Raw genomic sequence first — 17,805 nt, 5'->3', positions numbered from 1 at the left:
AGAGAAACAGGAAGGGACAAATTATAAGTATGTTTAAATTGTCATATGCCGTTGGTGTTGCTCGAGACATTACAAAAAACAAAACTATGATCCATATTCATTCAACCACTTTACTAAAATATTCAATAAAACCTAAAAACACGAATAAAAGATGATTTCATTATTTGTTTAAGTCAAAACATAAAAACATGTCATCGAATTTGTTAGTTACTTATGCTTTTAGTTATCATATATACGATTAAGAAATACATATAATTTAACATTGAGAATTCATGTAGAAATATATTACTCATAAAATCAATTGAATAAAATAATAATAATAAAAATTCCAGCAGGCATCCTTTTGACTTTTTTTTAAATTTCCCCGTCGAATTTTTACCCCCTTCTTTTATTCCTCTCTTTCCCAACATAAGCGACTGCACCTCCATCACTCTGTACGACACTTGAATTCCCCATTTAATTCAATCTTCTCAAATCTCATTTCGCTTATCTCAGAAATAGAGAGAGAAAGTATTTGCTTAAATCAACATCGTCGATGAAGATAATGTCGGGAAATTTGGTTATTTTTTTCACTATCGGTGCTTTCCTAATCGCAATTACCGGCGCTGAAGATCCATACGGTATCAAAGAATGGAATGTCACATATGGCGATATCTATCGACTCGGTGTTCGTCAACAGGTCGATTTTTATCCAATCAATCACTAAGTTTACTCCAATCAACATTTTTTACGTTTGATTTCTCAGTTTTGTGTTAAAAAAAAACTTACTAAAAGTTTCATCTTAAAGGTAATATTTTGGTTATGGATATCACTATAACCATGTGAGAACAACACCGTAGTGAGACACATGCATTTTCAGATGTAGTTGATGGTTAATATTAAACAAAAATATCAACAGCAAGGGAGCAAATAAATGTCGCCATGTTCTGTCCATGACTGGGAAACAGGGGATTAAAAAAACATTTTAGTTCATAAAGAGAAATAGCAACAGTTAAGCAGTCACAAACACGCATACACATTAAGAAGAAGAAACAAAATTTGATTATGATTAACAGACGCATACACATTGAGAAGCAGAAACTGATTGGAAAAAAACAACACAGACATTAAAAAAACACAAGAAGAAAGAAAAGATAAAAAGCAATCTGAAAGTAGTTTTTTTATAAACTTACCGAAAGGAATGAATTCTGGGATTGACTGGACGAGTTTTGACTGTGATGATTTCAAACCTTGGAAAGAGGATGATGTAAAGGAATTATACAATGGTATGTTTGAATTTTATATAGTTTAGAATATGATAAAATTGACATAATAATTAAAAGTAAATGTAATTGACATTATTGATATGATACCTTATATATGAAATCAGATTTGATAATAAGATGCCCTTAATCTGCTATGTAATGAAATTGACTGTGATGATCGAAAACATTGATATGATTTTGATATGTTACCTTATATATGAAATCGGATTTCCATAATAAGATGCTGTATAATGTTGGTAAGGGCATTTTCGTCCTTTGTACATACCATTTATTTTTGTAATGTACTGTCTAAAAACATGTTTGTTTCTTTCTGTTATTGCATAAAGATATATGTATTGGCGAGGGCATTTTCGTTCTTTGAACTTACTTATAATATGTAAAAGAAAAGTGCAATGCATTTATATGTAATTTTTTCGAATTTTATTGCATATATTTTGTTAATAAAAGTCTTTAATAACATAATGTTTATAATTTCAGTATACTGCTTCTCCTAGAGTCTCTGATATTTTACTTTGTTTCTATATGCATAATGTTTATTATTTCAGATAAAGTTAAGCATTGCTGGAAAGGATACTGTTAAGGAGGATGATTTTGATGAATTGACTTCCAATTCCATAGTTACAGATTATGATATATCAAGCATGTCAGGTTTAGAAAATGAAGCATAAGATTTTTATGCCTCTATCCAATGGAGAAACGATTTCATTCTGGAAGTGCTTGCTTCTTGGTGAGTCTGAGAAAATTATGTTTGAACATGATTTACATGAGTTTACAAAGGACGATAATACCCCTTGTGTTATAGTGAAGGAAATGACTGAGAGACTGTTGAATGCGATCCATGTAGCTATGTCCCACCCGTTTTAGAGTTATGTTGCTTGCTACTGGTGGGCATTTTGTTGGTTGTGTTTTTGATGGAAACTCCATTGTTGCCCACAAAACATTCCACAGGTCTGTTCTTTATCTATCTTATCACTTTAATTTTATCAGAAAAATTATTTATGAGCTTAAAATTAATACATCCTTGCCCAGAACTAAAAATATACCTTATTAGTATCCATGATTGTAAATACAGGTCATGTAATTTAATTGCATATAATATCCTTATTTGTATATGCTTGAAAAGAATTAATCCTTGTCAACACCACCATCATTAAATAATTAGTATATTGCTAATAAGACCCTTTAAAAACATATTTGTTTCCTTCTTTTACACCATAAATAGACAGACATATATGCCACACATATATTAAAAGAAGATTAGTCTAATTACAATGATAACCCTAAAAGCATAATCGTATTAAGATAGAGAATAGCAGCGAAAATAAAGCAAGAAGTATCAGTGTTTGAATAGTGGACACCACAAAGAGCAATACTGTGAAAGAGAATAAAAAAAAAACCAAATTCAAGAACATTGTTGATTCAAAAACGACAATCTGAAATTACTTTTCAATCTTTGGTATTAATAGACCTGTGTTGCCATCAACTTTGGAATTCAATCGAGGGACCTTGGTAGACGAATTCACGTTATCATACTCATCAACATCAATGGTATCTCCAGCGTTTCGTTTTTTTACCATTGTTGGCGAATTATACTTGAACGGACTTGTAGCTTCAAATTTGTCAGGCATTGAAGGGGTCAAATTATCACCTGTCTGTGAGATCGCATCCTTAAAACAAAATGTTGTAAATAGCTTTAGTACTAAAATATTAACAAAAAATACTTTTTAAAATAGACTATATAAAATTAAATAATGTAGATTTATAATATAACCTTTAAGGACTTCGTTTCGTGAGATGCTTCATGAGATGCGATTTCTATATCATCAGCATTTGCAGGAGTACCTGCCTGATTCAGAAATTTAAATATTTATATAATTTGTGGGACATAGCTCTCAATCGATAGAGATTTACAATTAATTAGTGAAAATCATTAAAGAAAAGTATGGATCATAAAAAGTAATATTAAAAAAAGAAATAAAAATAATATATAAATACCTCGACAGCTAACTTTTTTTCCAAAGCATCGATAACGTTACTATCAACTGTATAGTCAAGTATCCCAAACCGATTGTAGTTATTGGAAACGTTAAAACTATTAACATCTACCTTAAAAGCCATCTTTTTATGCTCCAGACATTTGAGGTCATAAGGATACAATCTTGGATTATCCCCAGCCTGGAATAAATGTGTTATATAATATAGTTATGGTTAAAAGCACATTAATATAAAGAAAATCCAAAAAATAACAGCAATTAATAAAACAAATATTATAATTATGTTATACCTGTTTGATTTTCTCTATAAGATCACGTGCGCGTTTTTTGACAAGTCTATAAGCATCTCTATCAAAGAGAGTTAGAGTGATTGTTCCAGAATCATCTTGCACACGAATAGGTATTTTATACCTATAAAACATTCCCACATAAATAAATATTAAATATGTTTAATATTTAATAATGTAGTTAAGTTGTTCATTTGATATTTTCTTAAATGTAAAAAACCTTGGAACAGAAGAGATCTTCTTATTTATACACTTATCACCATAACATTTTACAACCACACTTGCATCACCACTATCTGGACCGCTGAACACATCTCTTGTTTCAACTTTCTTTCCACAGTTTGTACACGCATCATAATACCAATCAATATCTTGGCGAATACCATAAATGGTCCCAACAATGATATATTGGCCGACCTAAAAAAATATAAAATATCAAAAGGATCATAAAAAACAATACAATTAGATTATCTGTCAAATAGAAAACAATATCACATCAAGACAGTTAAAATATTCACATACCTCTTGTGGTTCTATCAAATCGACAACATTTTTAACTTCGTAATTATTCAAAAAGTCATCAGATTCCGAATATGATTGAGAGCTATCAACAGTCAAAGAAGAAGAAGGGTTTTGAATTCCTCGTAATCCAACCAAGCTGTTTTTAATTTAGGAGATTAAAAATAAAATTAGTAAAATTATTAAAAAGAAACAAAAAAAACGATGAATTATTAAAATAGTTTGTTACCTATCTGTGAAGGTAACAATTTCGGGAAGATTAACATTTATGAACATCCGTGTTTGTTCAAAATAACTGTTAACGGAAGGTGTTCCTGATGAAACAAAATAAAATAGTCAAAAGAATGAGTAATATAAAAGACTAAAATAAGGTTGCTTTGTATAAAAAATGTACCGTTATAGACATTAAGTTTTGCAAACTGCAAAAGGACAATCACACGACCAACTTGTTTATGAGCTTCAAGATAAGAAATCAATTGGTATGCAATATCTCCAAACAATGTCATGTTAACCTGCAAACCTCTGCAAAAATAATAATGGTTAAATGAATATATAATACTAAAATAACACATGCAAGTTGTAAAGTAATGAATGTAATATAAGATATAATATAAGAAAAGTTTTGGTTACTCTAAGTTTCTGATTTGTAAAGGTAGCCTATGTAGAGATTTGCTGACATCACGGGAATCAAGCTTTCCTAATGAAACAACTTCACCAATAATATCTACAAAATGATAATACAATATGTCAAAATGATGTAAAATTAAAGAATTAAATATAATATACAATCAAGAAGGGGGAAAAATTACCAATTGAGTCATTAGAGGTAGCTGTTGCAGAGATTATTGTTTCAAAAGAAACACAAGAAAAGCCATATGTTGTTTTCGATTGAAAGTGTAGACACTCATTAACAGTTGTTCTTCCGTGCAAATTTAACTTGGAGGTTACATCACTTATTTTAAAAGTGTATCTGTTAGGAGCGATAGTGGGGGACCGGATGTAAACAACATGATCTTCTTTCAGCTTGGACTCAAACCTTTGAAAATCTCTTGGATACACACTTGCTCGGATTTTTGTACACTATTCACACAGGATAAGAATATTATATAATGTTAAAAAGTGATATTCTAATAAATATAAATTGGTCAACATTGAAAATGTTATTCGACCATGAAAGATTTTGAATAATATTATTGGAATGATCAAATAAACAAAAAAATGATTTTGAATAATGCTATTGGAATAGTAGATTTTACCATTTCATCCATGAGTATCATCTCAATTGATTTGACATTAATGGGGTTGCCATCTGAAAGTGATTTCCACAGCCGGATGATAGACACTTTTATTGTGTAATCATCCTTCATGTTGTCCAAGTCTTTAATCAAAGTGATGTTTCTATCTGCCATTGTCACTATAACAGAAAAGTACACACAGAAATTATAAACAGAAATAAAATTACCATTATGTCCATGAAGTACTAATAATATAAGAACAAACTCAATAATGCAATATGGTTATATTCATTCATACAAAGAAAACAAAAACTGAAAGAAACATGCTAACAGAAACTATATACCCCTGTACATCATTCATAATTAAAAATAATAATGATAAGTGAAACAACAGGCTAACATAAACTATATACCCCTGTACATCATTCATAATTAAAAATAATAATGATAAGTGAAACAACAGGCTAACAGAAAGTATATACCCCTGTACATCATTCATAATTAAAAATAATAATGATAAGTGAAACAAATATATTAGAAATAGTAGAAGTCGATGTTGTTTTTCAAAAAATATATTAATAATAGTAATATGAATGATCAAGAAACATACAATTTACAAGAATGGCCAATTAGTGATCAAAAGTTATGGTGATAAGAATTTAGAATATGTCGTAACTGTGTTTGGCCCACTGAAAGGTGATGTTGATTTGTTGATACTTGCTTCCAATTTGGACTTAAAAAAGTTACTATAATTGTATCTTACTTGGTCTAATTGATGGATATGAATAATATGCACCTTGGTAGGCTCCATGGAATGATTTTTTAGTCTAAACCTATTTTTATTTGTAAAAGCATGAACACATGTATATTATGAGTTTTTATATTTTGAAGTTAATTAATAATTTTTGGCAGTTTCTAGATATTTGGTTGGTTTATCATTAGAAATAATTTTTCAACTTTGATAAAGTGATCATAATTCATAAATTGACTTTTGACTTTTGTCATTAAGAAACACATCGAATCGAAACAAATAATTTACACAAAGTACAATGCTTAAATATTTGATTGGTTTATCATTAAGAGTTCATTTTTGGAAACTAAAACTAAATTATGGCATTGTACTTAAAAAGTACAATGCTTAAATAAGAATAGTAGTTGAAGTGAGTTATAGTTGTAAGAGCAAAAAACAAAGTTTCACAGGGCAATGAAATTAGACATAAGAAGTAACAACAAACAGCCAACAATGTTACTTAGGATAATCTTGCGAAAAAAGACCAAAATGCCCTTTATCCAAAATAAAGACAAAAATAACATTTTCTTTTCTTTTTAACCCACCATTTGCACATATCACATTTTGGTAAAAGTAAAAACTTCATAATTTGCTAATAATATGATTATTATTAAGTAGTTTTTGACCAAGGGTTACATGTTGATTTTTAGTTAAAAGTAGTTTTCTGAGCAGGGGCAAAACAGTCACATTTGTTGCAATAAATTTTTTTTACAACACATAGTCACACAGAAAAAACATTGTACTTTGCTTTGTAAGAAATGTTAAAAATCATATTTTTATAAAGTACAATGCTAGTTTTCTGCATATTTTCTTAAGTTTTAATGTTAAATTTCATTTTTCTATAAAAGGACCAAAATGACCTTTATCCATAATATGACACTATCTACTATTCAAGAAAACATGTTTATGAATCTATCAATAGGGTTGCACACTTGAAAATTGGTGAATTATATCCATTGCTTGCATAACGAATCTAAGTAAATTGTATGATTTGAATCACGAATCCTATATTCAAACTTGGAAAAACTAAAATTGGAATCTATTTTTAATTTGAAAGTTGTGTAGAACTTCAAAATCAAATGTGTGATTAATGGTACACTTGTGATAATCAGCAACTAATTAATTTTTTTCAACCTAAATCATTATATATACAAAATGATGTTCATCAAATATACCCACTTCAAGTTTAAGCAGATGTATGATAAGATAAAGGCATATCAGTACTAATACCGTTGTTTATGAATTTGTCATCAGGGTTACAAACTGCTGAGGCAAGGGCAAAACAGTCACTATACAACTGGATGCCAACCACAGTATCATGTTTCAGAGACAATTAACATTGGATGAACAATCTAACTTTCTTATTATAATAATTAAAAATCGTTTGAAGGAACTTACATCCAAAAGACTTTGCTAACCTGGTGTAGAAAAGCATGTATGTCGTATTTAAAGATAAATAGCAACAGCAAAGGAGCAACAGTGGCATACACATTAAGTAGCAGAACCATATTAAGACGAATTATGATTGTTAAATAAGTTTTTAATCGTTCTTTTGATGGTTCTTATTTACGATGGTATCTCATAGTGAAATACGAATAAGGTATCAGTTAAATTGTCACACAGACGCATACTCATTAAGTAACAGAAATAATTTTCAATTATGATTAACACAGACATTGAGAAGCAGAATTGAGAAGCAGAAACTTACAGAAGAATCGAAGTCGCTGATTGTCGATGATGCTTGATTGTTGGAAGACGATGCAGTAAAGAATGATTCATATCGTATGAATCAAGTATATATTGAGCATAATACGATGAAATCGACATAATCCTCAAAATTAAATGTAAGCGATACGATTGATATGCATACCATAATAAGATGCTCTTAATCGGGCATGTAACAAAATTGAGTTAATGTGTAGAGCTGTTATGAGCAATAAAAAATGAAACAAAAACATAGCGTTATATGGATTGCATATTCCATTCGATATCTATCCATATTCCATTTTCCAAATTTCAAATTGCCATATTGCCGTATTTGCATATGTAATCTAATTTCCATATGTAATCTAATTTCCATATGTAATGCTCTGTGTAACGAAGTAGGGGTAAAACTGGGATTTAACATGGGCAGAAGAATGAATTTTTGATAGGACACGTGGACAACCGGTTATGTTTATTAGATAGGGAGATTTGTTTAGATCTAAAAAATTTACATATAATAATAATGTCATAAAAGCCACTTTAATATCCATTTATTTCATTTTTGACACTCATTTTTCAAATAACTCATCATTTGTATTTTTTTTCAGTTCCAGACTGATAGGTTCATTTTATTTACTTCTTTTATAGTTTATTTTAGCATAATTCATTCCAGTTCTAGTTAATCATTATGCATATTTTCCTTTTTCTTGTCTATATCCGAAACTTTCTAGTCTTTAAGTATAATTGCAAATTTTTAGAAGACTAATATGGAGCGAAGATGTCAGGGGATTACGAGAATCAGTTGGACTTGCAGATTGAGAAATCTTGGGCTTGGTAACTCTTGTGGAGATGATAAAAATGGGCTAGTTGATGAATGGAAGATTGAAGAAATATGGGCCTTGAACTTAAAATAGGATGGAAGTAATATTTGAGCTTACAAATTTGATTGATCGAGCGGTTATTCAAGCTATGGATGATTAAGAGGAGGTGAATTGGGCCGAATTTGAAGATATATTGAAGAATCATGGCCTTTAATCTGTTGGGGAGGAACTGGACTAGTGGGTGATGTGTTTTATATACAACCACTTAAAAGCTTTAAATTTATAACCTAATTATTCAATTCAGCTAAAACACAATAGACAGTGTATATAGTCGTGTAGCAATTTAGTATAGTAAGTAAGAGTTGAACACATGAAACGAAATTCTAATTAGGAAAATAATGTTAATAATTAAACTAAAAGAAATACTTAAATGGAGGGTTTTATCCGATTTTGTAAGTTCGGAAAAACTTAACTAAAATGATTTATTAAAAAATATTTCAAACTAAAGCAAACAACTTAGAAAACGATTTTTGATCAAGAATTAAAAGATACTTCTGTTTAGCTTCGAATTCCTCCTTTTTCCTACGGTTGATTTCAAAATAATGGATTAATTCCATTAGTTACCAAACAAAAAGTTAATAGTCATCATCATCAGACTAACTAGCATGAATTAATTCATGAACCTAACCCCAATGATCATGCAAGTTAAGAACACTAAATTGATTTTAAGAATAATTTGGACTCTGAATGATAAGATTTAGCAATTGCTTTTCTATGATCAAGTCAAGTAATAAAGCATATATTATGATCAAATAATTCCCTCTAACATAGTCAAGTGACTAGCTTACCACCAATACTAGGGTATGATCAACCTCTAGCTCTAGAAATTTAATGATCATAAACAACTACGAAAAACAAGTTCATGCAATCAATTGCAGTTTAACTACACAAAGCTTGAGGCAAGGCAATAAAGATAGAAACTTTAACAAGTTAGGTTAAGATTTATCAAACAATATTTAAAGCAAAAACTAACTTCATAGATCCATCAAATATGAAATTAACTCATAGTATTAGGAGTTCATCTAAACTAAATGAAAGCAAATGGTTATTAGCCCATGACTATGGAAAAATAACACATAATCAAATAACGAACTAGATTAAACATGATTAAATCTAGGCAAACCGAATGATTAATGGTGATTTGTAACGACCCAATTTAAAAAAAATAAACAAAACAAAATAAAGCCAGTCGTTACCCTTTTAATAATATAATTAAACTTTTCAAAAACATTCAACCACTTTTATAACATAATATTTCTAAAAGCATTGCGGATGCAGAAAATATCTCAGGTTTAAAACATACAATAGTAATTTCATATATCTTCAAGAGAATGTTACCTGGAGTCACATTACTCTACCATTATATATATCATTTACTTACACGTAGAACACATAACACATTTCACATAAAACATAACATAACATAACATAAACATTTGTACAACATACTATTGGTACCAAATCTACATCAGCAGGCTGATTCCCCCGAAGGGTCTATCTCAGACACTACCACATTGGGGACTAATCACTACCCCCGAAGGGTCTGTCATAATCATTCGTACCTCAACCACTTCCCCCGAAGGTTCTATCATGGTCAAGAACATATCCTTGTCCACTCTACCGGATTAGGGTATCCGTGATAATAACATAAAACAAGTAATGCGTACATAATAGGAGAGTTAGTGTAACTCACCTCTTTTGATAACTTGAAACACTCTAGTTGCAAAGAGGTAAATGAACCTCCTCCTTTCTGAACACCTATACAACAATTATAACATTTACTTAACTTATGCTTCATAACTATATTTTAAAATTGGGCAAATGACATAAAAGCCCTTAAATTTTTCAAAAATTGTCGGTTTTTACCCTTGGATGAGTTTTTGGGTTAATAAAGTCGGATACTTTCATTAAATGGTGAATTTATTGAGTTTGAGTCGGTGAACAAGTTATAAACGGTAACCCTTTAGAGACGTGGCATATAACTGATGAGTTGGAAAATGGCGTTAATGAGATAACATCCGTTTACCTGGAGAAGCAAACCAATCACCTTTCAGCACGTAAACATACTCCTTCACTCAAAACATTCGTATAATCGACCTCATTCATCTCAAATTAAGGGGGTTTTGAAGGAGATTAGGGTTCAATTATGAGGTAAAGGTTCTAAAAGGTGTAATTTGAGGTTATCGGAGAGTCGATTTCACAGGGTAAGTTGTTACATTTCATGTTTAATCTTTTTGTTATTGAGAGGTGAATGTTAATGTGTTTGTGGCTTTTCGGGTTCTTGTGATGGATTGGGATTCAGAACACGAAGGCAACACAAACCCATTTTCTGGTTTACGCGAGCCTTTCTCTGGTCTTAATGAGATGGATTTTGAGCTTCATGTGCTAGTCCTTTTTCCCTTTCAATACGCAAGGCATTTGGAAAAATCAGAACAAGTGAATATTATAGCATATGTAAATGATCATATATCCGAAGCATATGGGACTCAATACATAATGTCTTACATAAAGGCATGATATCTGATCAGTCTCTTGCTATAATATTTCCATATATCGAATTTCCTATGTTGAATCATTTCAACACAATATTCATATATATGTCCAAGACTAAGTTCTTATAAACCCTTTAATCTAAACTTTTAGATTTCAAACGAAGTATGAGTACCTTCTCTCTTGAGCCTTTACTATAGCGAAACAATTTCCAAACTTTGCAACTTGCAAATTTGTGGACTTTGTTTCCTACAAATAGTATTGCCAACTTGCAAAACTTAGCATAACCATTATGCTCCCACTAGCTTTGATATGTATCTAGAAATCAACTAGACTTCTAGAAATCAATACTTTTTTACTTCCTTAATAAAGTGCAGATTTCTGATACGTGATGCTTCGATAAGTCTTCATCTAGAACTTATACACCTTCATTAGATAGCATATGTGTGTGTTTAAACCCTTTCAGAACTTATAGCTATAAATCATGAACGTTCAAACTATTTCTTGCCATTTCTCACAATTCGAACCATGAAAAGGGATGTCGTAATCATATTGCAAATTTGAGAATGCAATTATCACAACCACTAACCATAATAACATTTATCAAATCTTCAAAATCTACTAGCGAAAGTGTTTCCTCATAATCATTTTCATGAATTAGAGCGAAACCTTTTGCCACCTAGATTTTATGGTGTATATGTTCCCATCCATTTGAATCTATAATTTCCAACCTACAATCATAAGACAAGGTTTATGACAAATTCAAATTTTAATTTAGCTTTCCTGGACTGAACTTTACTTGTTCTTAATTTCTTGCTAGCACAAGGGCCTACCAGCACTTCCATGTTGTTTAAGCAGCTCACCCATATTGATCAATGTACTTTCACTGACCAACGTGCTATGCCTTTTGCAATCAAATGAGAACCATAGTATTCATAAGCATTGCCAACTAAACTGGAAGGTGCACAAAAACAAGAATGTGTCAACTTAACGCGATAGGTTATCAACCTCAGGTCGTGTGCTAGTGATAACTAAAAGGTTTATTCTTGATTGACTCCTAAAAAATCTTCAAGATCATTGAGAATCCCACTGACTTCTTGACATATAAGTTCTCTCTTAAGGAACATTCCTTGACGAGCATAAACAAATATTCAAAAGTTAGTTTGGATTCTTGACAAGAAAACACTTTGTAGAATTGGTCTTTAGCTTATCCTTTGTTTTAACCCAAACATCACAACTTCCAATTCCAATGTGCTAGAGTAAGAAAACATTATTACTCCACATGTTATGAGGTGTTATAAACCTAATTAGTACGAAACAAGCTTCAAGATACGATTTGTAGTTACTAGAGTATGACTCTAAATTTTTTAAATTGCATACGAAGTATGACTCATCTCATGATTGAACCATTTCAACAATATCCGATTCCTCTTCTTAGTCAACAATTGCACTAGGATGTTCTTCGAGGATCAATTTGTGACATGGTTCCACAATCATTAAGATGATCATAAAACATGATAATAAAGTACTCTCCCTTCCTTTAGATTGGAGAAACCTTTATCTTTATGCCTAACAGATTCTTATTATTCCTTCTGCCACTCTTTGAAACTTCTCAAAGTATCAGAATTATGCTTAATCTTATAAACACAACCATGTTTACTAAAGCATCAGTAGATCATGACGAATAAAGTTATCATCCTTTGTGGCGTATCTGAATAGTCCACATCAATGTGTACTAGATCCTTTAGTCCTTCACTTGACTCATATAAACATGTGATCAACGAATTAGTCATAACTTTCCAATGTTCAAGATTCTCATACATCACACTATTCAAATTGCATGACTCCAAGTTTCTATCCAATTGAAACTTGGGCGATGAGATTTCCTTTTCACTTGGTTAAGTATGACAATACCACAAACGATATAATAAAGAATCAAATCCACATTTAACATTGCTAATAATAGAAATGTAACCACCAGTTTTCATAAATGTCATTTCAATGAAATATAAAGTAAACTAGATAAATCAAAATTTCACTTTTATTGATAATAAGCGGAAAAATTTGTCCTTACAATGCAAAATATGAAAACAATGTTTCTAGACATTTTCTAAGCAATCTATTAAGTCATCATAACTCCTAAGAGTAGGTTCCAAAATCTGATCGTCGAACCATGCGACCGAAATCCATCTCTCATGATCAGATTCAACTCACTCTTCTTAAGCTTCCTTCTTTCTCTTTGATCCCACAAAACATCAAAATGTGATCATCACATCATTTATTAAGAATCTACGAATAGGAACTTAATAAAATAATGGAGTTAGATAATGGATGTACCTGAAGTAGAGTCACACGACTTGACTTTAGCATCTCTAAGATCTTTCAGGTATTCTGGGAAACTTCACAACTAATGCCCTTCCAATTAGCAATAGAAACATATGGACCTTTTAGGATTGGCACATGGAACTATCTCAGAACTAGCCTTTCTTTTTATCATATGGTCAAACGGTTTGACCTTGACCGATCCATTTCCACTGGGAAGAGAAACCTTTTTTGGACTACCATTGTCAATGTCCATGGAAATTTGGGAGATAGATCCTTCAAACACTTTTGCTTGACTTGTGCTCTTATGCATTTCTACTTCAGTAGCAATCAACATATGTGTTAGATCAATTAGGGTCACGTCATGGTCAGTTATATATTAGTCTTTAATGAACTGACTATATGGCTCAGGAAGTGAAAGTTGAACCAAGTCAATGGCTAGCTCCCTTGGAAAAACGACACCCAACATACCTAATCTGTCACTGTACGATTTCATTTTCAGAACATGTGCACACACAAACTTTCCATCACCATTGCTAGAAGAAGGGAATATTCTTTCACCTTGACCAGAATGTGGAAGGTCATCTTCAGAAGGAAACACATTTCCAGAAGAACGATGAAGACCTTTGTTGTTTGAACTTGACATCTATAATAGGAGAAAAGAGAATTCAAGTTAGTTGATTTTAATCCTTAATTATTAACCCATAAATTTAAATTAAGGCTATGATCCATATTTTCGATTCGAACTTTGAATAGGGATGTTGTAATCACATTCGAATATATTTTAGGTAGGTAAGGCATTTACCAATTTCAATCTCATGAAACTCCTAGATTTAAGATTCATTGATTATAATCAATGACATGTTTAATCTCGATTATGCTCTCACTTTGTGACTGGGATGCCGAGGATCACAAACGAGATTGAATAACCATGCAAAATAGCTTGGTAATCTCGATGTCATTTATCATCTCATTTTAATGTGCCGGTTAACCACACGCACTCCATTAGTCAACGATAATTTTCGAGACACCCATTACCACCATTTATTAGTCCATATTAGTGTGTCGGTTAGCCACACGCGCTCCACTAACGACTTATAAAGTGTAATGTGCAATTTCATGGGTTAGCATCAAATTCACATTTTCCTTAAAGTAACTAGGAGTGGGATTCTAGAAAATAGTTTAGTTACTTTTCATCATTATACTTTTAATGAGGTTATGTCCTATCAAGCCCCTCCACCAATCAAGGAAGTTGTGGGTAAGAATGGATACCCAATGGCGGTCATTTTATAGGCCGCTTCCTTAAACTCCCCTTATAGATCGGCTTCGTGAATGAGGCGTACTAGCGGTTCGACTGACTTGTCTTATACATATAGTAAATATTGAACATTTAATTTTATATATAGTATAAGGTGTATTTTAAACATTTCAAAATAATAAGGGTTTAATCTTTTAATAAATTAAACATTTAATTTAATTAAATTAAAACCTTTATGGATTTATTAATAATCTTTTAATTAATCACTTAATTAAATTAATAATAAGATCCATAAGGATGTATTTTAAACTTTTCAAAATGCTAGGGTTTTTAAATCTTAAATTTCAAAATTAAAGAAAATTTAATTTAAATTTAAAAATATAAAAACAAATGATTTAATAATTATCTTATTAATTAAATATTTAATTAATTTATTAAAACACTTGAGGATTATCCAATTAAATTAATCAAGATAATTTAACCTAATCCTATCCCACTAGATTTTGAAAATCATGGGAGGGATACACCAAATCTTATAATTATCTAATTAATCAAATACGAAGATAATTACCAAAAATAAGAAATCCCTACCAAAACCCTAATTTTCGAAAAATGGCAAAACTTGGGTAGGAAGGCAAGGATTTCAATCCTTTCCATAATTCGAAAATCTAGAGGGTTAAAAAACCCTAGTTTTCGAAACTTGTAGGACAAGGGAAAGGGTTAAAACCCTTTTCCAAAATTTTGAAATCTAGGGTTAAGAAACCCTAATTGCGAAAATCCTAAGTCCAAAGGGTTTATTTTCCATAAACCCTGATTGATCAAATTCAAACAATTACAATCAGTTCAATAGAAAACAAGCCAAGGCTCTGATATTGCTGATGGGTTTTGAGCATAACAAAAAAAAAACTTATGTGTGCATGCAACCCTAATTTCCCGATCTATGTTTTCTCTAATTAAACATACAACATTTGAACATCAATAGGAAACCCTAGGAGGTATATTTTATTTTCTAAATTCACATAAATAGTGTTAGAATACATACCTTAATTCTTATATTGCAATGACAATGAATTCCTAGTCTTCTTGAACTTTGAGAGCAAGCGTCACAAGTGTCACGTCTCTAATGGTTCACACCCAACCTCTTCTAGGATTTTAGGAGGAAACCCTAATTCCTTAGCTTAGAGCCAAAGCTAGAATTTTAGGAGGAAACCCTAATTCCTTAGCTTAAGGACCAAGCAGCCCATAAACTCTCATCCAAGAGCCCTTGGACGAAAATTCTAGGGCTTTCCTAGAGATTTTCGTCCAACCTCTTCTAGAGAGGTTCTAGAGCCCAATTCCTCAACTATCAATAAATTCCCAAACAGCCCATGCACTTTTAATTAATACAATTAATCCCAAAATTAATTCCAATTTATTTCTGATTAACTATTAATTAAATAATATGATTTCTAATTAATATATTATTTTCATAATACATTAATAAATCATTTATTTCAATTTATTAATCAAATAATAAATTCAACCTCTCTCTCCGAAAGTCATCATGTCTAGTTGCTAGTTTTGAGGGCAAACCAAAAGGATTTTGCTACCATCAATTCAAGTTTATACCAATTATAGTTATGGGCTTAGACACCTAATCCAACACTTGGATCCAAATTTTGTAGCAATTTTCTCTACACTTTGAAGGCTTGAAGAACTTAAAGTAGACTTCACTTTTATCACTTTATTCTTGGGTTAATGTTTGGTACTTCTAAACTTTATTTCTTTTTCTTGAGTTTTGCCATGTTAGGCTAAACTAATCTTGGTTGAAATTGGAATTTATCTTCAAATATTTGATTGATTTTGAAGAACATCAAGAACTTGTGTTTAAATCTTTATGAAAATATTTTCCATTTCAACATCTGATCTATCCAAATGTTTTTATGCATGAATTTAGATGTATGTTTAGTGATTAGTAATGGATCTTCAAATTAGTATGCAACAAATGGTTTTTTTTGTGTTTGTTTTCCTTTCACACAATCATAAAATATTTTCTCCAACATGGTAGTGAAAGCATTTTGACTCCTCTCAGATTTGGTGGCTTTTAAAACTTAATGCTAGTTAATTTTCATTAATTACATGCTTCATAGAAATTATGAATTTAACTAAGAAACTATGTTATGAGATTCTCTATCCATTGTATTAACTAAGAAAAATCTAGGTGATTTCAAGCTTCTTGGATTGCTATAGCCAAATTAGAGATTCATTAGAAGTATTGCATCTTGAGTTCTAATGATCTATTTACCAAATGTTCAATGATGAAATTACAATGTCAACCATTTACTCCATATTGATTTTCATCAACCTTTTACTAGTTTAATTTGTGTTTCTTTTGTGCTAGTTAAAATTAGATTTATAACAAATACTAAAATCCCCATTTTTTACTTTTATTATCGTTTCACAAGTATTTTTACAAATCGATTTTAATTGAGTTACAAATTGAACCAATCTCCATGGATTCGATCCCTCTACCATTATACGTTATTTTAGTGTGTAATATTTAGGGTATTTATTTGTTAGCCTTGACAACCACCATAGCCTTCTAATCCAGATGAAACATCTTATATTTTTGAATTGTCATTAGATCTCCCTTTACGTGGAAAGGAAATTTGGGTATAACCACATTCATGTCAAAGATTGGATCAATTAGTGTTTTTACTGGAAAAGAAAAACCAACACCATGTTCTTAGTTATGTGGCAACTAAATTACTTGAAATTGTTTACAATTTCTCGATTATAGTCAATGGTCGTCAATAATTATGGATTCACATCACTCATTTAACATGTTGAAGGTACAAACACATCGTACAATGATGAGTTGGAACAAGATAGTGAATTTGAAGAAGAAAGTGACCACAATTAGCGTTTTGTGGTGGATTAAGAATTAGAAGATAATGCCAAAGAATTCAATGAGGACAACAATAATGATGCACCATGTTATGTTATGATCGAACCACTTCATATGGGTTTCTTGATGTCAAACTGATCGAAGAAGAGGTTTATGCCAATGTGAATAAAAGA

General features: G+C 30.9%; 1 protein-coding gene and 1 long non-coding RNA gene across 2 annotated transcripts; one reads left to right on the top strand and one right to left on the bottom strand.

Annotated features, from left to right (window-relative positions):
* The first annotated feature begins 505 nt into the window (after positions 1-505).
* On the top strand, positions 506-7,420 carry LOC145168910 (uncharacterized). Its single transcript, XR_013742170.1, has 3 exons — positions 506-679; positions 1,811-2,213; positions 7,345-7,420. It is a non-coding gene; the product is annotated as an uncharacterized LOC145168910 (long non-coding RNA).
* Positions 2,532-5,474, bottom strand: LOC145109742 (replication protein A 70 kDa DNA-binding subunit B-like). Its single transcript, XM_079046912.1, has 12 exons — positions 5,322-5,474; positions 4,875-5,145; positions 4,696-4,789; positions 4,460-4,587; positions 4,295-4,379; positions 4,069-4,204; positions 3,767-3,963; positions 3,550-3,670; positions 3,261-3,440; positions 3,037-3,111; positions 2,709-2,932; positions 2,532-2,637 (listed from the first exon to the last, which is right to left on the bottom strand). Exons 1-12 carry the CDS (start codon positions 5,472-5,474, stop codon positions 2,532-2,534), a joined length of 1,770 nt encoding a protein of 589 aa, XP_078903038.1.
* Positions 7,421-17,805: the final 10,385 nt, after the last annotated feature.

This window comes from Lactuca virosa, chromosome 4 (genome assembly GCF_052849685.1).
Source record: "Lactuca virosa cultivar CGN04683 chromosome 4, Lactuca_virosa_CGN04683_v6, whole genome shotgun sequence".
Lineage (NCBI taxonomy): Eukaryota > Viridiplantae > Streptophyta > Magnoliopsida > Asterales > Asteraceae > Lactuca > Lactuca virosa.
Note: the sequence above shows the minus strand (reverse complement) of the source record. Positions and strands in the feature narration are given on the sequence as shown.